Source organism: Podarcis filfolensis, assembly GCF_964270895.1.
Source record: "Podarcis filfolensis genome assembly, chromosome: 1".
In the NCBI taxonomy this organism is placed as follows: domain Eukaryota; kingdom Metazoa; phylum Chordata; class Lepidosauria; order Squamata; family Lacertidae; genus Podarcis; species Podarcis filfolensis.
The window spans coordinates 62,666,350-62,693,346 of record NC_139604.1 but is presented as its reverse complement, the minus strand read 5'-3'; the positions used below and the strand labels follow the sequence as shown (position 1 = coordinate 62,693,346).

The 26,997-nt window shown below is 44.4% G+C and overlaps 1 protein-coding gene and 1 long non-coding RNA gene across 5 annotated transcripts in view; one reads left to right on the top strand and one right to left on the bottom strand.

Annotated features, from left to right (window-relative positions):
* Positions 1-26,997, bottom strand: part of LSP1 (lymphocyte specific protein 1) — a 76,133-nt gene that overhangs the window by 30,753 nt on the left and 18,383 nt on the right. The window contains exon 1 of one of the 3 annotated variants that reach the window (XR_014541922.1): positions 18,781-19,493. The exons of 1 other annotated variant lie outside the window; for it this stretch is intronic. Coding sequence is in view for 1 of the 2 variants with exons in the window: in XM_083587632.1 (XP_083443758.1) it covers positions 18,781-18,839 (59 nt within the window). In the remaining variant the exon portion in view is untranslated. Of the gene's footprint in view, positions 1-18,780; positions 19,520-26,997 lie in introns of those variants that run through there. One more of the 3 variants, XM_083587632.1, reaches the window with a different exon arrangement.
* Positions 22,394-25,918, top strand: LOC310750362. Of its 2 annotated transcripts, none has more exons than XR_014542070.1 (3): positions 22,394-22,513; positions 23,499-23,672; positions 25,803-25,918. It is a non-coding gene; the product is annotated as an uncharacterized lncRNA (long non-coding RNA). The 2 variants fall into 2 exon arrangements; XR_014542071.1 differs by lacking the exon at positions 25,803-25,918 and adding an exon at positions 24,464-24,579.

Below are 26,997 nucleotides of genomic sequence, written 5' to 3'. Positions count from 1 at the left end.
AAACGATAAGGTTTCCGTAACATTCCAACATGGGTGATAACATGGGTTCTGGTGCCAGCCCCGTTCTTCCCCTCTTTTAGCAGCAGACCACGCTGGTTTCTGCAAAACATACCAGCAGGACGAATGCCTGCATGCAAAGCCCATGAACCAACCAGCATTTCTCAGCCCAAAAAAGCAATAAAAGTGCAGGTTCACATATTTAAATTTTTAAGATGAGGGCCAGCAGAGAAGGGTCTTGCAGTGGTGCTGCTTACCAGGAGATAGAGGGGCAAGGCAGTGGCGAGGTCGGTGCAGCACAAATTTAGTTCATTTCATTTATTTAACAACGTTGATACACGGCTTGATTGTAGCAAAGCCTCTAACCGGTTTACAAGAGATACTAAAACTACCAGTGTTTTCCCCCCTATTAAAACAGTTTAAAAACATTTAAAGATAATTAAAATGAACAGTAAAAGAAGTTATAACTCATGTCTGGATAGGCTTGCCTAAACAAAAATGTTTTAAGCAGGTGCCGAAAAGAGTACAGCGAAGGCGTCTGCCTGATAATCAATCTGCAGGGAGTTCCAAAGTGCTCCAAATGCAAATGTGCAGTCAATCCAGCAACTTTGAACCACTTCACCTTTGCCTCACACCAGTGGCGTAGCGTGGGGGGTGCAGGGGGGGCCGGCCGCACCGGGCGCAACATCTGGGGTTAGGGCAAATCCACGGGTTAGGGGGCGCAAATCCACAGGTTAGGGGGCGCAAATCCACGGGTTAGGGGGCGCAAATTACTTGCCTTGCCCCGGGTGCTGACAACCCATGCTACGCCACTGCCTCACACACCCCTTCCCAAAAGCAGCAGCAACACAACTGACCCAGGGCCAGATGAGCACTGCCACCCCACCCTGCTATCAGCAACTGTTGAGGGCTACATCTCACATTGTTTCAATGTGGAAGGCACATGGAAGCAAAATCCCATACCTGTATGGCAGGTGTGCTGTGTAAATACCAGTCCTTCCATACTCCCCAACCTCCCCTGTGTATTGCTATCTGCTCATAAGTGAGGAGTGTAGAATCAAAAACACACAGCATCCCTACCAAAGGGGCACACTTATTTTTCCAGTGCCCCTTGGCAGGATGTGGGGGGGGGATAGGTTCAGCTGATGAGTATGGCTCCATTGATTGTCTCTGAAGTCCTCTCTACGAGTCTCTTGGCCTGGGTAAGATAGGACTCAACCCAGTTGCTGCCTGCAGATGACAGCTTAAAGAAGGCAGCCCAGGATGCAGTGCTCTTCATCAGCTGGACTCTGTCTGTTGTAGTACTGGGTTGTAATCCTTCTCATTTATCACACCAAAAGCCTGACTGTTGCCCAATGCTCTTTACATTAAAATGTGGGTGGGGCAACGTGTGTGCTTACGCGTGTGTGAAACAGAGCTGGCACAAGCAGGGGATGGGTCAGAGCCCAAAATGGGTGGGGCACTCCTTTTCTCTCTTTTTCTGCTACCCCATTTCTCTTCCTTCAACTCTGTCAGCCCCCTCTTCCCTCACCTCCCTTTCTGTTGCTTCTCCTTCCTCCCCTCAGAAGGAACGTGTGAAACGGACATGCTGACATTTTGAAATCTGGATTTTGGCATCAACACCAGTGGGCCAAATACCAATGTCATTTTCAAAACTGAAATTTGAAATCCAAATGTAAATGCAAAGCAAAGTTCGTTTATTAAATCCTATCGCAAACCATCTATCCAATATTGTCAGATAACGTGTGCTACTACATGTCAGCTGTCAGCTGTGGCCAAATGATGACTGCTACTGTAAATCCGCTGCTAGAGACTGTCAAATGTTGATTGATGCATGCCACATCATGGCATATGCTCTGTTGACATCATGACAGCTATCAAATACCAGCTTCTACAGGTCACATGCCGTCAAATGTATGTCTTTGTTATTTAATTATCATTACCATTTATAGGGGTGGCGCTGTGGTCTAAATCACAGAGCCTAGAGCTTGCTGATCAGAAGGTTGGTGGTTCGAATCCCTGCGACGGGGTGAGCTCCCATTGCTCAGTCCCATCTCCTGCCAACCTAGCAGTTCAAAAGCACATCATAGTGGAAGTAGATAAATAGGTACTGCTCCGGTAGGAAGGTAAAGGCCGTTTCGGTGCACTGCTCTGGTTCGCCAGAAGCGGCTTAGTCATGCTGGCCACATGACTCGGAAGCTGTCTGTGGACAAACGCCGGCTCCCTCAGCCTATAGAGTGAGATGAGCACACAACCCCAAAGTCGTTCACAATTGGACTTAACTGTCAGGGGTACCTTTACATTTTTACCATTTATAGACTGTTGTACTGTCTACAAGATCTCAAAGCAGTTTACATACACGACAAGCACAAAAAAACCACCTCAAGTCATTCATATAACAAAACAGGGGTCCCAAGTATGGGGGGCCGTGGGGGAACTCCCTTCTCCTAGGAACATGGCCAACTACATCCTAGAGCTTCGGGCACCACTTAAGCACATTTTTGTTCATGGAAGCATATTTTAGGATATGTTTTTGTTTCTATTTCAATTTTTCACATTTTATCATTTATATTGTGTTGCTTAATTTTGTTATTGGGTTTTTGGAAACCACACTGTGATCTTTTTCTGAATGAAAATATTTAAATAAATGAATGCTATCAGAGAAGTGACACAATTGGATGCAACTCTATATAGAGAGTGCTCTACACAAACACACACACAAGTATTTCAGGGTAAACGGACACTTTCTTTTCCCCTTTCTGCTTTCTAGCTTCACCCCATAACTTTGAGCTTGGGCGTACAGACCCAAGAACAAAGACAGCAAAACTGTCAGATGCAAAGACCTGAGAAACCTCTATCTTAATTCGTTCTGCACTCATATTTACTGTTTTCTCCACAGTTTCCATGGAAATAGTTGTCTAGGCCCTGGCAGAGAGCCAAAGTGGTGTGCTTTTTTTCTTCTAATACAGTAATCTAAATGAAGTCATTCATGGACTTTCCATCATGACCTCTGTCCCATATGTATGTGACAATACTTGACAAAAGGCCTGATTCAGAAACACTCTTAATCCAAAATTTTCCAGCTTGCCCCATTCCAGTAGGAAGAGAAAGTCACAATTTTGGTAGATGTATTTGGGATCCTCGTTTTGTTTAAACTGCGCTTTTTCCAGAATGTCAAACCAAGGGTTTAAAATGGGAATTACAACACCGCTCCCAGATCTAGCATGCATCCTTGCCCTGGATTAGACCACTGGGAGTCCATTAAGAACGTTGTAACAGGCATTTATATTGCCATTGTAGCCTCCTTTCGCCGCTCCCTTTGTTTCTCAGCTGGATGTGACTAATTTTCTCTCCATGACCTCAGAAGCTCATGATCTGTTGCTCTTTCTTTTGCTCTGGCTGCATGGAATTTAATTGAAGGACAATTACTTCAAGAGCAACAGTAGCCCAGCGACATTGCATACAAAAAGGCAAAAAAAGGATACAGCTACATGCTTGAAAGATAGGCTGCACTAGCACTCTGCCAAATGGCATCCTCCTGGCAACAAGCTCACTCCTACGGTTTCCACCTGTCTCTCTATTATGAAGTTCTTCCTTTTAGTTCAACTTCAGTAGCAGAAAGTAGATGTATTCATGTTTGCATTATTTATATGAACGAACCACCAATTGTTGCCAGTTTGGACAAGTTGCAACCTTGTCCACATCAGCTGACTCAACTCACTACATCAATGCAAGACGGCAGCAGTACCTTCTCCTCAAAAACCACAATTTTTGTGGAGATCATTTTGTGGGTTTTAAAACTTGCTCAAGATCCTTAAAGTGGCATAGTTATCTTGATAGAAATGGTCCTCTGTTTCCATCACGGGTGAGATGAGTCAGAGCGAAGCATTACAGCTACAGCTGGACAGGAAATTGTGCTTCCTCTGCGATGAAGCCATTTTAAGCCCACTTCAGGTGTTCCTACTCCATGTGATTAACACCCCACAGAAAAGGAAGTGGGGACAAGCTCTCTCACCCCCATCCCCCTCCACAAGCTGGAAGGTGACTGCTTGCAACAGAGATAAAACAGGTCTGATATTGTTATGTTGTGGGGGAACATATCAGACGACACAGCGATTCTTCAAACAGCTCTTGTTTATTCACAGGCCAGAACAGAACTGAACTGAAGGGTTCAGCCAGCCTGCTTATATAGAGCTCCACTACAATGCAACAGTAACAACTTTCTGTAGCTATCCAATCACTGAACATCACTTTCAATTCTTTATTTGCATATGTGGACCTGAGTGAAAACTATCTACAGTATCCCCCTGCTGGCCCAGGGTGAGAACTTCAGTACATAACAGATATATTCCTGCATGCAATGCTCTTCCTTCCTCTTTTGGAGGTGTTCTGGCTGCAACAAGGAGCCTGTTCTCCTCTTACAGGCTCCCTGTGATTTTAGAACCCTTGAAAATCAGGGTTCGATGATGAGTGGGGAGTCTACAACATGAGCAGAGCTGGCTCACACTGCAGTCACCATCCAACTTGTGGAGGGCAACAAAGATGGCAGAGAGTGCAGGGCAAGGGCACTCGTCCCTACTACCTGCACCACGCTGATATAGGAACACCTCACTAGGACTTTAGTCAAAGGAAATTTGTTTTTCTCCACAGCTGTGCACCTCCTGGAATATATATTTTTGCATAGGATTTGTCGATTGGCTTGCGGGTGCAATTGTCTGTGGTTCTGAAAATCATGTGGCATTGGCTGGGCACATAAACACATCTGACTGCTGTTATCAGGCACACACTACACATTATGGAAAGACCTCTCCTCTAAGTTACCCCAGTATTAAGCAGTTGTGGCATGATCTCACCACATTAGTGTTTCCCCAGCACCCACAGAAGAGGCCAAGTGGGAAAACGCTAACACAATGACATCACGCCATAGCTTTCTTCTTCATTTCCAGGAATCTAAACATATTTTTCCCATAATGCACAGTTTCAGCCAGAGATATTCTGGGTGTGGGCCCTAAACTTTCCAATGTTCTGTGCAGAAGGGATGTGGGGGTGTCACGGCTGCTGGAGAGGGAAGAAATATGTGCTGCAGACCCAGTAACAATCCCCCGAGCCTGTAATCATATAAACAAAAGCATACTACTCATTAAGCATAATATATAGTTTGGCATTCTGTAGGCAAAAATAAAAAATCACCTGTGGACTATGCCATATATGTATTATGTCTGCATCGTAAGGGATGATAAAGTGAAAAGCCAAGAAAAAGAATTACATCAAAAACATGTTTTCTTTTTATTTGGCCCCCTTTGCACAATTACCGTATTTCTCTCTATAAGACGCACCCGACCATAAGATGCACCCGACCATAAGACGCACCTAGTTTTTGGAGGAGGAAAACAAGAAAAAAAATATTCTGAATCTCAGAAGCCAGAACAACAAGAGGGATCGCTGCGCAGCGAAAGCAGCAATCCCTCTTGCTGTTCTGGCTTCTGGGATAGCTGTGCAGCCTGCATTCACTTCCATAACACACACACACATTTCCCCTTACTTTTTAGGAGGGAAAAAGTGAGTCTTATAGAGCAAAAAATACGGTAGTTATCCTTCTTGATCCACTTGAGTTTCTCAGTTGTTTGTACTTTCTGGTGAATCAGACAGGAGAAAGAGCTAAAAGAAAGCAATCAATGTCTCAGCCCACATGCACACACAAAGAAACGGCTTCTTGAGTCTTGATTCACTTCTCTTTTCAGTGATAAGTGATGGTAGAAACATTAGCAGGATTGCAAATGGGCATGGAATACAGAGTAATCTAGGGACCTGGGGCTTACCTAGACATAACAGGGCAGCCTCCTCTGTTTATTCTGATAAAGAGGTAGGAGCAAATAGGGGTCTAATTCTCTCTCTCTCTTTCTCATTCACACTCACACACACACTGCACCCATGGATGCAGGGAATCGAACCCTGCTCCCTTCTTCATTTCACTTTGCCTGTCTGCACTCTTATCAGTTAATGCCTGCTCTTCTCCAGCTCAGCACACTTTTGGCATCCAATCTGGGAGCAAAAGTGCCCATGGAGGTAAGATGGGAGAGGCTAGGTTCAGCTCCCCTCACCCTGACCCATCTTTTTGTTGTAAAATGTAGAACTCCAGGACGCAATGTGCCTCCCCATCGTGTGTCATGTAACATGGCCTGTATTTTGGTTGGTTGGCTGGTTGATTTGTGGCAATAGACAAATATGCTACCAAACACAATACACATTCACTGTGTGTCATATCTGAACTGTGGGCATGGGCCTTTCATTCACTTCTCTCTTCAAAACACACTAGAGAGATGATTAGGATAAGATATTTTATTCACTTTAAAGAAACGAAGTGCTTACGAATACACAAATACAAAGCTCAAATCCAATCCACGTGGTGTACACATTTTGTATGGAACTGTCAAACCAGAATATCAGCCTAGCCCTGCCATTGGACAAAGCGTGGAAGTCACAAAAAGAGAGCAAATTTCTACTTTATTTACTTTATTATCAATGCATTTTTACTGCAAGGGTGACTATGCTTGGTTACTATGCACCTTGATGCAGGAGTGGGGATTTGCTTGCTCAATAATAAGGCAGCAAAATTTATTTATTCCTTTATTGTATTTATATTCCACATTTTTCTCCAAGTTGCTCAAGGTGGTTCATCCCTTGACAGCCCTGTGAGGTAGCTTAGGCTGAGAGGGAGAGTGACTGGCCCAAGTTCACTCAGTGAGTGGGGATTTGAACCCTGGTCTCCCAGGTCCTAGTCTGACACACTAACCCAGGCATAGGCAAACTCGGCCCTCCAGATGTTTGGGACTACAATTCCCATCACCCCTGACCACTGGTCCTGTTAGCGAGGGATGACGGGAATTGTAGTCCCAAATATCTGGAGGGCCAGAGTTTGCCTATGCCTGCTCTAACCACTATACCATGCTGGCTTGGATCAACTCTAATTTTACATATAGTCAGCAAGGGTTCCTGCTTGAAACACCCTGGAATTCCTTGTCTATGTAGACAGAGGTTGGTGCAGGATCAAATAATCCCGAGATAATTATGTTTGAAGCCTTCTAGATTCTTTGTGTAAACATGTTTCAGAATTCATCAGGCACTTGCTTTCCTTGCATGTGCATTTTTGCTGTATTTTAATACATCTTTTTTTAATTTTAGTGTCTATGTAAATGAGAAAAATGCAATTATATGCAGGTTTCACCCAAGCAAGCACTTCAATAGCTGCTTACAGACAATTCCGCTAGTTTACCTTTAGGGTGTTCTGTAATCTCCACACTCATTGCTATTGCAATGCTATAAATGATTTCCTCAAGTAAATGCTTTGTAGAGTGGCTTCCTTGGTGAGGAAACCAAATGAATAGATTACAACAGTTACTGGGGCATTTTACACTCATTAACTAACCAGCATAGTAGAATTAGTTCCATATATTAAATTCCTGAAATAAATGACCCCCTCTAGTATATCATTTCCTTTTTAAATGGATGGCTAAATGTATTTTCTACACCAAATGTTTCCCAGCAAATGCACAACAATCCAGTGGTGCTGTGCAGACACTGGGAATAATTTAACCTTGACGTCCTGTGGCTCATCTTCCACCTGAAGCTCTTTCACCACAATTTGTGTCCACCTTTCATAGTCTGACTCCAGCCCCTGGCTCTGCCAACTTTCCCCAATGTCCTAATGTCAAATTAAAATGTCACACTGTTCATGCGCTGCAAGCTCCTGGCAGTGATTTCCTGTATGGAAAAGGTAAACGACGATAGGTTATGTTTTTAGGGACTCAGACCAAACATTGGGTCTCCGAAGGCACGAATTTATTACAAAGCATCATCAACTGTGTCGGAATGTGCTCAGATATTTATGGTACAAGTGGGTGGCTTAACTGTATGACCCTTTTGCATTTCTAGTTCTGTAGTACACAAGATAACAGTCACATTGTTATGTGGAACAAAACAGAGCATTCCCCCCCGCCCCCCAAAAACCTCCACAGGGAACATCTTCCTCTAGCCTAGCTCTGTCTGTCCTGCTTAAAATAGAGCCAACAGCCATTTCCTCTGACCCCATTCCACGCCCACCCACTTTTACTGGCTTGTCTGCCCACACCTTTCACACAAAAGGACGAGAGACAAATGTGAGCCTTCTTTCAGGCCTTGGGGATGAGCTGAAAATAGGGGTCTATCCTTGCCCGCTTCTCTTACATAGCGTATCTTGCTGGATGACTTAAGAATGAATTGGAGCATGTCTTCTGTGGACCTGAGTTCAAGAACTGCATGATTAAGAATGACTGGAGGGAAGATAGAAAGGAGACCCCCAAATGGAATTGCCTGAAAACGTTCTAAATCATACTGTTTCTAGCTAAAATATTGTCAACACGAGGATAGAGCCAGGAAGGGGAAGCTCATCACATAAGTGTTAGCTTACCTAGCTGAAACTGACCAATTGTAAGTGAAATGTGATACATCGTGGCCAGAGCCTCACCCCAGAGGCGGGTTTGGGGGAGTGTGACTGGTTCAGTGGCACTGGGCACAGAGCCTTGGGAGCACCACAGCTATGTTGTAGAATGGAAGGTGAGGGGCAGGGGGAATTTCAGCATCACACAGGGTGCTGCTGAAATTTGAGATCCCAAGGTCCACCACTGAGTGTCTGATTGGTTCAGAGGTAGGGAGACCAGCTTTTCAGATACAGTGGTACCTCGGGTTAAGTACTTAATTCGTTCCAGAGGTCCGTACTTAACCTGAAACTGTTCTTAACCTGAAGCACCACTTTAGCTAATGGGGCCTCCTGCTGCCGCCGCACCGCCAGAGCACAATTTCTGTTCTTATCCTGAAGCAAAGTTCTTAACCTGAAGCAATATTTCTGGGTTAGTGGAGTCTGTAACCTGAAGCGTATGTAACCTGAAGCATATGTAACCCAAGGTACCACTATAATTGCTACTTCCCAGAGTAGCCAGAGCCCTACAAGAGTTTTGAAACCAAGGGCACAAGGGACAGCCCTGGCCTCTCCAGCTTGGTCCCTGAAACTCTTCTGAGGACAAAGATTGGTTACCTCTTTTGCTACCTACTTTTGCCCAGCCCTGAACTGGCATGTGGCCCTCAGAAGGGAAAGTAGCTCTTAGAATGGAAAAGCCCCACCCCACCCCTGCTTCACAGTGTAAAAGGCAACAAATTGTTGGCATCCCTATGTGGGTTGCAGCACTAACTCAATTTCCAAATGGAATACAATATCTGGGATGGCCTCTTTGATATCAAGGGCACAAAGAAAGAGGTGGGCGTTTTTTGCCCAATGACTCCCTTAATGGGACAGTTAACATATTTGTCAGGTAGAAGGTGGCTGATGGCCATTTTAACAAGCCAGTTGTGAATACAGTATTTTTTACTCCATTTTTTTCAGTGTTTATCTCCATTCACTCCTTAGCCGCTATAATGGTCTCTCATCAATCATTTGCCTCTCCCGCAGCTGCGTTTGCCAAACAGTGTTTGTTCTCCACAGATATCAGAATCCTTCTCATACATGATTCAGCTCATGCCTGCATATATTGTAGGCTCCCAGCTTGGGAATTGTGGCATCCAGATTTATTCATTTTCCCCACTGGCTAGTGAGTGGAAGATAACTGTGCATAAGTCTCGTGCAAGGAATGCAGGGTCTGCGTAAGAGAAGCAATGTGAAATCACAGTACAAGCTAGCTGGAAAATTGAAATGCAAGGAATAACATATGCCATGCTAAATATTTGATTTGCTTTTTAAAAAAAGAAAGAACAAAACCCTCAACAATTAAAGACATCCTGCCAGCCACGACATTAGATTCTTCTAACAAGAGAAGCTGTCAATTGGCAAAGTGGTGGGCAGTGACAGCCTGAAACAGTTGATTTACACGTTCCACAAGCCTGCAAGGCAAGATGAGACATATTTCAGAATGCAAAATATGAATGATGAAAGGAGGCTCAGAGGAAAGACCCCTGGAGAGCCTTCCCAGACTAGCAGGCTTCCTGATATAATAGGGCACAAGCTGCTTAGTGGGACACTGAGGATTAAAGCTAAGTCCCTGGTTAGCGTACGTACTACAGGGAAACCAAGAGCCAGTTCAAAGGATATTTAAAATGAAGTTGTGCTTCATTTGGTACTTGCGCTCTGAAGCTGTCTAGCATCGGATGCATTTCTAAAGATATTGGTAGCCCTCATGCAAAGACCACTAGGGTGGAAAAATCCCTATCACTTGGGGATCAGATGTTAAACTTGTCCATCTGGCAGCATGCCCAGATTCCAGAGTTCTTCAGTGAGCAAGGGGGCTGCAGACACTGAACAACTTAGTAGGTCACTGATTATAGCCACTGTGGCACCATGCAGTTCAGAGTGGATTGCAGTGAATCAACTTCTTCTGCCACACAAAGAGTCTAGAATGGCTGAAGGCAACGCTTAAGAATGTGTGCATTAATGCCTCGGACACAGCTTCACAAGTCTAGATTTGTATGCTGACTCAGAGATTGAAAATTTATAAGGGCTTTCGGAGGGGTAGGGTTGCCAGCCTGGATAATCTACCCACATACCCTCAATCATACGGATGCAATGAAGGGAGATGCCCCCATTGCATCTCTTGCCACACATCTTTTTTTATTGCATTTATATCCTACCTTTCCTTCAAGGAGCTCAAGGTTATCCCCCACCAAGCAGGATAAACCCTTTCCCCTTGACGTGCTGGATTCCCCACCCCATGAGATCCTTTAAAAGTGAAACATTCAAAATTGGCACCCCCCACCTGCAATCTGAAATGGTACAGTCCATTCTGCCCACTTGAGTCCCACTTGAGTCCAAGATACCTTGTGTCCATTGGAGATCCCTCTGATTCAGGAGGTTACTGACATAGTGATACTGCAGTCCATTGACACCAGACATGCCACGAGGAGTCCTTGCACATAGTTAGAGGTGTGACACACAGCTAAGGGCTGGGTAGAAGGCAGCTGCAACACTAGGGATACAGCAACCCACAGTGTTTGGAAATTCTGGGAATGAACGCATACAGTATTCAGAGAGGGGGACAGCTCATATTCTTACACTGACAAGAGGGGACTTAGCTATCAGGCTTCCAAGGGACAGGTGGGCATCAGGAGTGGAATGGGGGTATCTCATGAATGCCCAGCTGAAGAGGAATCCAGCCATTTAAATAGCAGCTTGAGCTAAGCTCGGCTCAGGGTACTTTCCATCTTGCAACCTCAGAGGCAGGCAGCACACCAGCCTTAGATGTGTCCAGCACTGCGTACTCACCACTCAATTTTTGTATCAGCACCAAACTGTTTTTTTCCTGTCATTGGCTAACTTGTTCAGATGTAAAAGAGTGCTTTGTGCATGAGTGTCAGGGCTCCTTGTTCTGTTCCTGGCTTTGCTCATGATTTGGTGCACGGTATTGGAAGTTACAGGTCAAAGATTTTTACTGGTTTAAATGGCTATTCCCTCTCCCCAGGAAAACCTGGGAACTGCAGTTCTGGGAGAGGGTCAGGGTTCTCAAGCAGAGAATGTTCAGCATCTTCCCCCACTACAAAGCTTCCACTGTGCCTCAGTATTGCCCTCTGTAAATGGAAGAGGGTGAAAGCCACTGAGCTTGCTATAATCACTAATACACAGTGCAGTCTAGTGCATCTCTACATTCCAGAAGTACCATAAGTCTCATTAATCCCAGGTAAGTGTGAAGAGGATTGTAGCCAAAAGGATGCTACTGTATGGATAACGATTAGGATTCCCCACCACCTCATTTCAACATCTTAGTTGATAAATCATATAATTCTTTCACTAGGTAATGGATTGCATCTGCATAACTTTGCACATGAACAAAGCAATAGTTATGCTTTAAGTGCAAAAGCACAAGTTATTTGCTTTTTGATGATACTAGTCTGTGTCACAGCAGGCATGATCACTAAGCAGCCTTCAATTTGAGACAGAACGGGAAATACAATGGGCCCCTGTCCTTGTCAATGTTATTATAGTAAAAATAATACCATATTGGCCTGAATATAAGGCTCACTTTTGCCCCAAATTCTGACCATGAAAAGTTAACGTGCGGCTTAAATTCACAACCTTACAAAAATGGGCTTTTACGATATCGCTGCTGAAACAGACATACAGTAAAACAGAGCAGGTGTGAGTGCCTGCAGAATTTTAAGGGAGCGGCTTATATTCGAGGCAATATAGTAATCTCCGCCCCCTGCCAAAAAATGTGTTGTCCAATTAACTGGGGCACAAATATTTTTAATCAAAATGTTTTAATTTATACATCTAACCCATTACTTGACCAAATGTTGCTAACTGATAACTATCTGTGATTACTGTCATTCATATATTTAACAAACACCCTTTTATGCAGGAGGCTAGAGACCATTTTCCCATCTGTGGTCTGAAAGGATGTTCACAACTAACAAAAGAATTGGACCAGATGAATTCTGCGTGCAGAAGGTCCCCAGCATCTCTTGGTAGGGCTGAGAAAGACCCACCTTGAAACCCTGGAGAGCTGCGGCCAGTCAGTGTAGACAATACTGAGCTGGAGGTACGATTTGTCAAGCTCAGTGCCAAGCAGCTTCCAATTTTCACATATTCATATTCTCAGGAACAACTCAGATACTCCACCAATGGTGGCTGGTGCTCATTGGGGCAGAAAAGAGGGCGGTCAAAAGTAGTTGGGAGTCAGAACTAATGACTGGTGGAGCCAACTAGCTCTAGTTTTACTGCCACGCTCTTCCCTGTCGAGTTCTACAAAGTCTGGGACGAAGGAGGAGGAGGAAACTGACAGCCAGTTCCACCCCATGCATGGCTGTCAGTAAGAAGAAAGATTGGTGGGGACTGGCTGAGGTTGGTGGGCAGTTCCCCATTTACCCTAATGAACTGGCCTCCACCAATGCTATTCCCGCACTGGCTATGACTTAACTTTTGCCTATACCTGTTTTGCCTAGCCTCCTCCCATAACTAGTTCTTACAGTAGAATGCACTCCTGCCCCATGCTTCTAGAACTGAGGCTGCAGTTTTACCCCTACATAACTGAATGCCTGCCCCATTGAATTCAATAGGTCATCCTTCTGAGTAGTCATGGTTAGGAGTGAACTTTTAGCTGCATTCTGTTTAGCATCAAGAATGACAGCCAGCAGCTTTGTTCGCTGTGGTCAGTTTGATTTTTTTGCAGGAAACATGTGAGGTGTGGAAGGGAGGCACTCGCTTCCAAGCCCATGGTGGAGATGCGTGATGGAGTCATCATTGCCCATTGTTGCTTGGTGCACACCAGCGGTGTGTTTGGAGACGTGTCTCCGCGACACATTTCACTGTGGCTCAGTAGTGGGGAACCTCGGCCCTCTGCTCATCTCTATTTAGCCCTCAGAATTCTTCCCAGGCCATACTATTCCAATTACAGATAGGTAGTCTTTCTAGAAGTCTTTCTTCTAGCATATAGTACAAATGTAAAAAAATACACTCATTGCTCCACCTACTTTTGCCTCCTGCCCCACCCACCACAGGTATTTGGCCCCGGGAGAATATTTCAGATGGGAACACGGCCCCTGGCCTGGAAAAGGTCCCTCCCCCCTCATAACAAAATCCTGTGTAGCTGTGGAGAACCTATAAAAGTGTCCCAAACATAGCCTTAAAAAGGTGAGCTTTGTCTCCTTTGCCTCTTCCCTGACCTATGAAAAGAGATAACAAGCAAAGCTTTGCATGAAAACACTTGCCAGGAGTACCCCATTTGCATCTGAAAAGCCTGGCATTTGGGAAGTGCCCATCAAGCTGAGGGAGCCCAGGGTGATTGCTGGGAGACCTTATTGCCAGGGACTGTGTAATTAACTAGGAATGACATTGGGAAAGAATGGACAATTACCATCTTATCTAACTCTCGCCTTCCCTTCCAGTGCCTGCCAGGGTTGTTAAACAGAGCCTTTGTTAGATGCAGCATTGCTTCAAGTTGCTTTATCCCAGATTATAATAAGTAAACAATGACAACAATGCCTCGCACTTCTGAGAGGATGTCTGCCACTACAGTACTGTCCAAGCCTGCCTTTAGATTTACTCAAATCTCAGGCTTGTACACTGACATTAGCTCACTCAAGTTTTATGCACGTAAGGTTTCACAAAACAAAATAATTCTGTTTATCCTTTTCTCCCCGTCCCATCACTTTGTCCCCAACATTATCCACCCGACCCTTTCTTTCAGTTTTGTTTACCAGACTTGCCATAGATACAGCTTCCCCTGACTTTGGGGACACATTCACTGGCTTCCTAACCTTCATTGACATGTAAGGACTCTTGAATTGGACTCATTGACTTCACTGGCAAGGAGAGCCTAGTAGTTGAAATATGCCACTTTTGAAGGCTCACACTAACGTGGGATCAAAATGGAAAGGGGGCAGTTTTAAAAACCAAATGTAAATTCTGACCGATGTAAACTATACAAGAAACAATTTAGATATCAGAAAAGCCAAAAGAAGATTTAAGTATCAGTTGTAAAACGAACACCTCAAGATAAACTGTACGTTATTCAGTCCCTCTATCTGTTTTACTGGAAGCTGGGTAGGTGAAAATTTGATATGTAGTCAGAACTCTATTGGGGAAGATAATGGTTTTGATCCCATTAACTTTAGCTGCTAAGTTAACTACTGAACCTTTTAAGTCTTCTTTGTCTATGGTAGCTTTATGACTCTGGGACAGGCAGGTTTCATTTTTGTTGTCCTCACAGATCCTAGTCCAACACTCTAACCTCCAGATCACACTGGCTCTGGAATGTGTATGAACTGGTAATGTGGAACATTCAAAAAGAATTTTTACCCAGGCGAAACCTGAGAAGCATGGCTACTGCTTAAACTAAAAAAATACTGAACTGGTGGGTTCTGAATGTTTCACCATGTGGAATCCTAGCTCTGGTGTGATTCCTGCTCCACCATCTCAGGTATTCAGAAGATCCAGAGGAAGAACTAAAGGAAGCATCACAGGTGCTAGCAAGGGCACTCTTGTTTGGGGAAGGATTTTTTAATTATTATTCCGGTGGTTCTGCTTGAAGTTCTCTTTCCCAACAGTTTATAAAACCCAGGTGTGATGTTTCTGAAGGTGTTGCCTGAGCTATCAGGGTTGTCACATCTGACAGTGAATGACTATCAAATATGCTACGCCTTTATTTCTCCTATGAACTAGGTGATATTTGCAAACCTGTTATGGGTGCTTGAAGGAGTCAATGTTTGTAGCTGGTTTACCCTCTCCACCCCCCACAATTCATCATTTATTTTGGAAGACTTTGCTGCTCTCCCCACCTAGCAAGACATTTATCTTCAGCTTTGTATTTTGGTAAAAATGGGACAGTGTGTCATTATCTTCTCTGGTCTTATATTGCCACCACCCAATCTTGTTTAGTTTCCCAAGCATGGAACCCCAGATTTTTAAGAGTGTTGGAATTGTATTTGACAGCTCCATTACACGTGAAATTATTTACATATCCCAAGCCAACTGCAAGTGGAATTATTCCAAAATGAGATTCCATGCAATATAACAACTTATTGTGCCCCATGCTGAGGAGGGGGCTTCTCTTTCTCAGTTTAGATTCTTTTAACCCCATAAGGCAGATTAAAAGAAAAGCTCTTTAAAACACATAACATTTGGGAGCAATCCAAAGAAAAGGGAGTGTGCCAATATTCCAGTGAAATCACTGAAATGTAGTCTGCAATCCAATACACATGTCTATCAGAATAAACACAGTGGAAAATGCTTTTATTGTGCTGTTAACACAATACAATTCTGCTTAATTGTGCTTAAACAATACAATTCTGTGCATGTCTTTTCAGCAGTAAGCCCCACTGAGTTCACTGACTTACTCCTAGGTGAGAATAGGATTGCAAATTTGGGCTTTATATGAGTTAAGTCTCATTGAACTCATTGGGGTTTACTCCTGAGTAAGAAGTGCTGTCAGGCTCATTGATTTCTGTGGGATTCTCAACTTTTTTTTACATACCCACTCTACTTTGTTAAAACTCATTAACTCAAAAACAAGATTAAGAATCCATCTTAGCGGGGGGGGGGGGGGAGAAGTCACCAAGCCAAGTATCCATTGAATATATGGCTGAAGTCAGCTTGAGAATTACCACTGCAATTGGTCCCTCCCTGATCTTCAAGTCAAGAGTTGTACAAGGCAGACCCTGCATAGACTGGACAAGGGAGACAACCTTTATTTGCACTTAAGAGAGAAGTTATCTATAGAAGGGAGGCACCCCTTAAGGTAGGAAGGGAAATCTAAACTGAACATAGTGAATGAACGTATCAACATCCTAGAAATCTATAGCCCAATGGGCTGAAACCCTCCAGTCCTATTCTCTGAAAGTGGCTCCATTGATTTCATTGTGACTCTATAGCGTAAGGGTTTCAAGAGACTGTATATTTGAAAGTACAAGAACCACTTGTAAGAAATACAAGGGGTACTTACTTCCAGGAACCACGATACCAGGAATAACATTTCTCCTGTAGTAACTTTTGTGGGGGTTACCACATAATTTCAGAGCTATTTCTTCTGTTTTGCACATATGTAATGCTACTTGCTCAATAACCTTTGCAATGCAATGTTATCTCTCTAACCTTCACACTGGTAACTAATAAAAATCAATATTCTGCGGCGGTTTATTAACAGTATAGGCTCACGTGTGTGAGGGTCTATATGTTAAAGCATATAGCCATTTACTTTATGGTCACTACATTTTTGGGGGGTGGGGGGGAGAATCCAACTTGAGGATGATGATTTATTATTTATTAAATTTCTGAACCACCCTTCATCCGAGGAACACGGAACATTTTACAATATAAAAGCGCAAAAATACATAATGTAGTAACAAAGCAAGCAATTGCGCACGCGCGCAGACACACATCACACAGTTTCAAAGGCTGTAGATTAACCAAAAGCCTGGGAGAGGAGCAATGTTTTTGCCTGGCACCTAACGGTTCTAATGCAAACAGGAACTGATCACCTGTCAGAGTTAGGAGTTATACCACACCCCTAGAAACATGTGGAATTGGGGCGTGTAACAAGTTTTACTACAGTATATGGCCAAAGTTTGCAGACAATGGGCTCTGTCCCACCTGGGATTACAGCTGCCACATGGAACATTTTTAAGCAGTGACCACAGAATATATGATCATCTGTTTTTCCCATAATTGACTTACATCCTCCCTAACCATGTTTCTTGCTTTGTGATAGAAGATATTCTCTGAACTGGAACTATTCTAACCAATACATAGATTTAATTTTCCCCTGTGGTATTTAGTTACTGCTGGATCAGCATTAATTAATAGCATTGGCCAGCCATAGCACAGAGCAGCAGTCTTCCAACTTTTTTAGACCCAGGACACATTTAACATGCATTTGGGGACCCATTTCTAATTTATTTATTTCATAAACATATATTGGTATGGTTGTAATGATGCTGATGCTGCAACCCACCTTGGACCAGGCTGTGACCCAGCAGTGGGTCCTGACCCACCAGTTGAAGATCAAGGGCATAGAGCAATGCCTGAACAGGCAGAGTAGGCAGAGATCCCATGGAAACTCCCCTATGAACTCTGTCGAAAAACATCTCCATCTGCCCAATCAGCCTGCCACCTTTACCCATTCTCAGTTTTAGACAATGGAATGTTTCAAAATTTGCATAGACACCCACAAACTAACATTGGCAAACTATCCAAGAATATCTTGTCAGTGACATCTGTCTTCGTTGGAGGGTCAAGTTTAATGCCCAACTTGCCTCTCGGTTGGTAACATTATTTCATTAACCTCATTATTCTACAGCCTGGAGATGGTCTTATTTTTATTTTTAAAGGGAATTAGTCAATGCCTTTCTCAGAGCTCCACTGTTCTCTTTTCCAAAGATGTTTACAGTGTGAGCCTATACATGTCTACTCAGGAGTAAGTCCTACTACGTTCATTGGGACTTACTCCCACTGTATAACATTGCAGCCTTAACAGCGCGATCCTGTGCATGCTTACTCAGAAGTAACCCCCATAACAGTCAATAGGATGTTCTTTGTCGTAAGTGTGCGTGGGATCGCCGCCTTAGCTCTCCAAACGAGATTTCAGTTCACATTTTCCTTTTCACTGACAAAAAGAAAACAATCGCTTTCCCACCACACTGCTCACAGTAAAGAAAGATTCTAGCATCTTGGTCAGAAGTTCGGTCATTTTTACTAGTTAATTAATACCCTGTCTCTTTAAAGGACCTCACCGTTTAAATTTCTCCTTATTCAAGTTAATTATCCTGCAAATTACATTAGCTGCCAATCCCATCTCTCTCACACACCCCCAAAAAGCAGATCCCCAGAGGCAACTGCCTTCAGTGCCAAGTCGCTCCCCCCGCCCTCCCCAAATGCCAGAGCCCTGTAGGCTCAGGTAAAGCCCTAAGGTGCAACCTTCGGTAGGGTGTGATTATCAGGGAAAGCGATCCATAGATCCGGGGCTCCCCCCGCTCCAAATTCCATCACTCCCTGAACGGAAGAGGCTTTTTCGCTGTCTGAAATCCCCAGCCACCAAACGGGTGTCGCTGCCTTCGCAACAGAAAAAGCCAACGCCGTGTGGACTCACGTAGGATCAAGAATCGGCGACTTCCCACAAAAATCTCGGCCACTTGGGGGGCGGGTGAGGTTAGGGGAAAGAGCCCTCGAAGCGAGGAATCAGCCCCGTCGGTGGCGCGAGCACCGTGTAAACAAAGGAAGAGCTCCATCTCGGTATCCCCATCTCGCCCGTGGGCAGGTAAAGAGAGGCTTACCTTATGAGGTTCTGCAAGCCTTGCTTGCTGGAATTCCGCCTCAGGATCGCGCTGGTCATGGTTGGGGAAATGAACCCGGGGCAGGCGATGAACTCCTGCCTGCGCGGAAAGCCGCCTCCTCCTCCTCCCTTCTCTCCCCTGCTTTTTAATAATCTCGTTAGATAGTGTGCGCGCTCTCCCTCTCTCTTTCCCTGTCCAGGAAGTTCTGCAGCTGGTTTCCTTTTGTTTCTCTAAGCCCCCCTATCCGCGTCTCCCCCACCCCCCAGCCCTGGTCTCTTCCACCTCCACGTTCTCCTTCTCAGACTACTGGAAATGTCAGGGAGAAGGAAAGCTTTCAGCTAGCTAGCAGAGGTGAATCCCCTCCCTTTCTCCCATCTGATTGCAGAATAAACTCAGGGGAAAGTTTAAACTGCCTGGGACACTTCCCTGCCTCGTTAATAATTCATTGCATTTCTAGCCCACCGTTTCCTCCAAGGAGCGTGGTCCTCTCCGCTCCGTATTTAATCCCCACAACAACCCTGTGAGGTAGGTTAGGCTGAGATGCAGTCACTGGACCAAGGTCACCCAATCAGCTTCATGGCCAAGTGGGGACTGGAACCCTGGCCTCCCAGCTCCTAGTCCAACACTCTAACCACTACACCACACTGGCTCTCATTCCTTTCCTCATTCATCTTTTGGTCTTTTTCTGTTGCTTCCACTTCCCATTTGTCTTCCCTTCACTTTCTGATCTATTCAACAACCCCTAGCTGTTTCCCTATTATGTAATCACAAAGCAAATGTTTGCAAATCGATAGTATGAACCCAGGCTGAAGGCATTCCTTAATAAGAGCTGAACAAGTGACTGAAGATAAATTTATGTGGCTGCTAAAACACTTAAGAGGCAATCCAACTGAGCTCTGTTGAAAAAAACAGTGAAGCTATGGGCCAAGTCTGCTGGTCCACTGTAGTCCAGTAAACCCCCATGGAATCAGGGTTATCAAATACCCCACAGAAGGCACAATCATGTAGGATTTAGTGTGCAACTGGTGTGTAAATTCTTGCTGATGATAAGAGCCAGTGTGGTGTAGTGGTTAAGCGTGGTAGACTCGTAATCTGGTGAGCCAGGTTCGCGTCCCTGCTCCTCCACATGCAGCTGCTGGGTGACCTTGGGCTAGTCCCACTTCTCTGAAGTCTCTCAGCCCCACTCACCTCACAGAGTGTTTGTTGTGGGGGAGGAAGGGAAAGGAGAATGTTGGCCGCTTTGAGACTCCTTCGGGTAGTGATAAAGCGGGATATCAAATCCAAACTCTTCTTCTTCTGGATTAAGCCAGTAGCCCATCTTGTTCAACAACCCATAGCAGCCAAACCACACAGTACTCTCCCAATGGCTATTCAGAGACATCCTGCCTCCAGCAGTGGAGGTAGAACACAGCCCTTGTGGCAAAGTAGCTGTTGATACCCTTATCCTTCTGGAATTTGTCTCATCATCTTTTTAAAGCCATCCAAGTTGATGGCCACCACTGGGAGCAAGTTGCATAGATTAACTAGGTGTTGTACTAAGAAGTGCTTTCTCTGATATGCCCTTAATTTGTCCAACACTGAGCTTACTTGGATGTCCCTGAGTTCTGAGTGTTATGAGAGACGGATTAACTTTCTCCGCCATGCATAATTTTGTAAGTCTCTATCATGTCTCCTCCTACTTGCTTTTTCTCTGAACTTAAAAGCCCCAGATGTTATATTTTTCTTTCCTCACAAGGGAGTTGCTCCATCCCCTTGACCCTTTTCTTATTCTTTTCCAGTTCTATGATACCTTTTTTTGAGGTGACAACATAGGACAGAGCTCTGCTATATGTTCATCTAGTGCATGTGTGATGAGAAGCCACTGCTCCTCATGGTTCCCCAGAGTCTGCTCACAAAGTGGAAAAAACCAAGTGTGCACATCAGCTACAGGGAAGTTGCCCTAACTTGTGAGATGGAGCAATTTGCATTATTGCATAATGAAAAAGCTATAGGAAATTATAAAATACCCTCTCCCCACAAACCAAATCTTTCCAGTGCAATCAATTTGATAGGGACGGTGAAAATAAGACAGGGTCATCAGTAAACTTTGGAGTGGAAAGGCAAGCACCTCCACGTACAAATTTGCAGGCATAGATAGCAGAGTCACAGTAGCTCATTCAGGGACTGTGAACTTAGACTGGGCACCTTTTCTATATTACAGTGAGCCAGCCATACATCGAGGGCCCGTCCCCACAATAGTGTAGGCACTGCACCAAATCTGGTACCCTTTTGTTGCCCAACCATGATGAGACGTGGAGCATCCAACGGAGGAGGACTATCACATTTATGCCCTGCTTATAAGCTTCCTGGAGGCCCCCAACTGGTCACTGCAAGAAGCAGTGCGCTTTCTCAGTGCAGAGAAATTGTGCTACTGGGAACGGAAGAGCTGGGAGTATCCATTATTTCCCATGTACTTCACCTGCTGCATAAAGAAAAAGACCTGTCTGGACTCTTGTCTTGACCCGATCCACTCAGATGAAGATTGGGCAAAAGCAAGAGGAAGACTTAGCCAGGCTAAGACAATGGTGGCTCTGTGTTGATAGGTGCCATGGTGAAGTTACAAAGAAGGAAAACAGCATTTCAATAAGAATAATCTCTTGCTGATTTCTATTACAAGGAAGTCTTCAGCTAGATTATACTGGCCAATCAAGCCAACTATGCATTGACATCAATGAAGAAGTGTTACGTAGGTCCTCTGTGTTCAGATACTTTAGGATCCATCATGTGAGATGAGTGGTTCTAGATTGTAAAACGCTTTACCCATCTTCTCCCCATGTGAATCATTGGAACCATAGTTCTGTGAGGAGAGGCCGGACATCTTGAAACAAATTCTCAGCACCCTCATTGAACTGAACTCCAACAATCCTTTAGAGAAGCCAGGACAGTTATTTGGGCAGAAAGTTTGTTTGTTTGTAGATATATCTGAAGTCCTCTGGTCCCTAAAGGAAAGCATTCCCAAGGGCTTTAAATGAGTTAATCTGGAGTGAGCAATTTAAAGGCTGAGGGCAAGGAGTCATAGCATCACCAGCCGGGACTGGAGCTAAATGGAAAAAAAATGGTCCAGTGGTTGGTCACCATGCTCTTATTATAGCCTGGTATGCAGCACAATTCATAGCAAACTGAGGAGGGGCAGAGAGGAATGTGAAAAGCTGACTTTGGTGACAAGAGGGAGGCTGGGAGCATGGTTGTCATAGGGGACAGGGTAAGCATGGAGCAGGACAAGGCCTCTCAGCTCAGTGGCCTTTACCAAAATGATTGCACAGGCAGTCCATCTGGGTACCACCATTGTCCACAATGGTGGGGACAATGTGCTGATGCAAGGGAAGACTGCGTGTTCAAACCCCTGATTTACATGGATTGCAGCGACTGGATGTTTATAAAGGAAAATCAGCTCCCTGCAGGAGCACTGCACATGCCTTTCTCTGTGACTGCCCCCTCCAACACCTCACAGCTTCTCTTTCCTCTGCCCCCACCCTCATTCCTCAGGCATCATGTAAGTCTCAATCCACAGTGATGTGATAGGTGAACACTTGTATGCTAGCAGATGAGTTTCCAAAGCCAATAGGGCAGTTAGGATCAAGGAGAAGGATCAGTCTGAATGGCAGTAGGGAGGGGTGGGCAATGGTGAAAGCAGATGGAAGGAGAGAAAAGATAAGTTCTTCTGGGATTTTTGAGGAATGGGTCAGCCATTTAGGTGAGTAGATGCTGCAACAAATGGAACTGTTTTAGTCCAAAAGTTGGGTGAAAGATGCCTTGGCCCGAGCAGCAAATAATTCAATGTCATAGCCAATAGACAATGGCTTGCTGGTCCCAAGGGTATGCTTATATTTGCCACAAGAGATTAAGAGTGTTACTCTTGTAGTAGTACCACTGTGACTTCCTATGCCAGGAGTGTCCAAACTTTTTTCAAAGAGGGCCAGATTTGATGAAGTGAACATGTGTGAGGGCCATCCAAAGGGCAGACCAAAATTGTTGACCTTTTTTTTAGGATTGCAGTTAGTTGTTGAGCTTTATTTTACGATTTTACCCCCAAAGCTTTTTTTAGGATTTTACCCCAGGAAATATACTGCCACAGGGTACAGGCCAAGTTAGGCCCCCCGAAACAGACTTTGGACTTGCCTGTCCTATGCTGTGGTACAGCTGGCAGAAACTATTGTTACATAGAAAAGAGGGAGATGGAACAAAGAGACCCTACTTTATCCTTATCCTCTGCCCTCCCAACAGGGCTTCTTAAAATCTAGAACTGCCCAGTGATATGGGGTGATAATTTGTGCACACATCTTGTGCCACTACCACACACCCGTGCATTTTCCTCGTGTTACACACACGAGGAAAATGCATGACATTTAGAAGCCAAGGAATGGGAGAAAATCTTCAGAGCTGGAAATTTGACAGCACTAATGAGGAAGAGTGTTGTGTTACTTTCATGTTAGAAACATTGATGAATACTCTGCAGAGGAGTCTTCAGGGAGTGTCTTTGGTGGTGGGGGAGGAGAAACTGGTCCATCTGATCATGGTCTGGGGCTCTAAGGAAGCCTGGACTAAAGTACATTTCACATTGTTATCAGTCGCTTTTTACATCGCCTAGCATAATGAAGTGTTTGCATGATCAGGATTTTTAAATTGCCCTTTTCCCCCTGTAACTACCCACTTTGGGTCTAGCTGCTATTTTTAAAAAGTCCTTCCTCCTGACCACCAAGAGAAGACCACCATCACAATCTTGCCACATGCAGAAGGGAATTAAGACTGCATTCTCCCAGCAGCAAAGAAGGGAGGTGATGAAGGATTGGACTCTGCTGACATTGCCATGAATGCCTCTCTGTTGTTACCTTCCATCCCACAAGGCTAGCCAGGTATTCACCTTAGCCTTCCCTGACTCATAAGACGATACATTTTACTGCTCGCATGTTTATGTACAGCTTAGAGATTTCACATACAGTGGTACCTCGGGTTAAGTACTTAATTTGTTCCAGAGGTCCGTTCTTAACCTGAAACTGTTCTTAACCTGAAGCACCACTTTAGCTAATGGGGCCTCCCACTGCTGCTGCGCCGCCGGAGCACAATTTCTGTTCTCATCCTGAAGCAAAGTTCTTAACCCGAGGTATTATTTCTGGCTTAGCGGAGTCTGTAACCTGAAGTGTATGTAACCTGAAGCATATGTAACCCAAGGTACCACTGTATTAAGCTGCTTAGAAATAATTTTAAATAATACAAAATAAGATAATATCCTTCTCATACATTGAGCTACCATCTCCTGCTGAAATATCCCATTGTCCTCTCTCTAGGCCCAGTCATGTATTAGTTAGGAATCTAAACAACTGTCATGATCACCACAAAAATGTCCCAAACTAGTAATGCACATAAGCCCCTCAAACAGCCAAAACACACCTCAAAACAAATGACAGGGGGAAACCTTATAATGATCAGGCAACCCCACAACTAAAAACCCCATGAAAAAGCTAAATAACTTCATGTGAGGGGTGATGGGGCTATGATACACACACAGGCACCATGCTACAGATTTCAGGATTAGGACAAGAAGCAGTGGTAGATTTAGGCTTGTATTCAGCTAATGTTTACTTGAAGTAGACCCATTGAAATGACACTGTTTAAGTGTACCCCACATGAACTTACTCCAAAACAGGGGTACAATGGGAATGAACTCCAAAGCATGGGTATGTTGCACAGTAAACCATGCAGCGCAAACACAGCCGAACTGAGAAGGGGGCCAGTTATCAGCTCACAGCAAAAGAGGAAGGGTTTAAAGGTAAGAGAAATTTCAAGGGAGGAAGTGAATCAGTCTTTGTGGTGGGTGGGAGGGAGAGAGCCCCAGAGAGGGAAAAGGACACCAGCCTTCATTAATTACACAATCCTTTTGCTATGTGGGGCTGGTTGCAAAATCATCAGAAAGCTAAAACATGTTTGGCAAGAAGAGAGGAAAAAGTTCTAGCAAAAATCAGTTCTGGCTAGGCCTTCTCACAGAGCAGGATAGGCCTGCATATATATATATATATATATATATATATATATATATATATATATGCACAGTATATAAGACCCCAGCAAAAAGGGATAGCAAAGCAGCCTGGTGGTAGTACATCTGTCACCTGGAAAGGAAACAAATACATTTAGGGTGCTTCTGGTGGAAGCAAATTTTGTTCTATTGCAAACAGGTTGTTCATATATTATTTTTCTGTGTGCAAGTTAGTTTCCACACATTTACCCTTCCCGTTCATCCGTTCACTCCCCTGTGCTAATTTTTAGATTGTAAGCTCCCTGGGGTAGGGACCTCTCCTCCTGTGCTCAGTAAATTGCAACACACAGTGATGGGGCCATAAAAATGACAACAACACAGCAAGGGTGTTATTTGCAATGGCCTCCACATGGGGCTGGGAAAATAGTTTTGACACTGAGTGGCTAACAAATGGCTAAAATAGTGAGTGTTTCCCCCCGTCCCCCGTCCCCCATTTCAATGAGTGGTTACAGGTGGAGTGACAATTCTAATCCATATTAAGTGTTGTGAGTGTGGGACTAGAAAGAGTAATTGTTCTGGAATAATGTAGCAGATGTATATGTGCCATGTGTGAGTGTGTGGTGATTTGGTTAGCTTGGCAGTAATGGGGAGTGTGTGGCTCCTCCAGATGTTGGAATCCAGCTCCCATCAGCCTCTGCCAGCATGCCAGGGATGATGAGAGGAGGACTACACATTCCCCAACCCTGCTCTGAGCAGAGCTGACAAATTACTCCAGGGGAAAAGAGGGGATTTTCAGCTTCCACTGGCTGAGCAAAGTGCTAGGTATTTCCTCAACGTGTATGGCGGTCCTTTTCAGATACACATTGAAGCCATCACATTCTTCTGGCTAATATTTAACTTTTCTGTGTTTTCCATACCAGTTGATATCTATTCTTTTTCAAGGACATTTTCTCTTCTATTTAATTTGCTAATCTGTTCTCTGTTTATAATTCTACCAATATATCTGCAGGCTCTGCACAGTTCGTGAAGCAAAAGTGAAAGTGGTGCTACTGTAGATGGATCCACCACTGTACACTGTGATTTGCAGAACAACAACATCTCGCTTTATTGGCCGAGGGAGCCAGCATGACTAAGCTGCTTCTGGTGAACCAGAGCAGCGCACAGAAATGCCGTTTACCTTCCCGCTGGAGTGGTACCTATTTATCTACTTGCACTTTGACGTGCTTTCGAACTGCTAGGTTGACAGGAGCAGGGACTGAGCAATGGGAGCTCACCCCGTCGTGGGGATTTGTACTGCCGACCTTCTGATCGACAAGTCCTAGGCTCTGTGGTTTAACCCACAGCGCCACCCACGTCCCACACAAAGATGTACCATGGCTTAATAAGCTAACTTAGTGTTGCGCAAAAATGCTGCTCAGTACCTTAGCTGTGATTTGTTTACTGCCAATAAATCAAATGAAACCATGATTTGTTTTTGGCTTACAAACCTTAGTTTGTTTTAACTATGACTTAGTGTCAAATGTAAAGCTAGCACACTTTCTTAACCATGGTTTGCTTCGCCAGACAATAAATCTGCCAATAAATCACATGAACCCATGGTTGTTTTTGGCTTACAAACCTTAGTTTGTTTTTGTTGTTGTTGTTTAGTCGTTTAGTCGTGTCCGACTCTTCGTGACCCCATGGACCAGAGCACGCCAGTTTGTTTTAACTATGACTTAATATCAAATGTCAAATGTAAAACTAGCACACTTTCTTAACCATGTTTTGCTTCACCAGACAGACACCAGATGATCATTCATCTACAAAGGCTTGAGCCAAAAGCAGCTGGAAAGCAAACCAAACTCTGGAGAAATAAACCAAGGTTTGTTTGATCACCTGTAGGATAGCTCTTGTGTGACTCGTGTCTTGAACCACAGCTGGGGAAACTTTTTAAGCCCAAGTGCCACATTCCATCCTAAGCAACCTTTTAGAGGCCACTTGACTATGTTGTGTGTGGCCAGAGGCAAAAGTGGGCATAATAAGGAATATGAATTTTACCTTTGTACTTTAGGCTAGTTTCTATACAAGCGCTCCTACCCTCCATCCAGGCAAAAAGCATCAAAGAATGGTGCAAGAAGGGCTGATGAGGAATGTGGCCTGAGGAGAGTTCTGAGGACCAAATGAGAAAGGCCTAAAGGGCCACATGTGACTCCCTGCCACTCTCA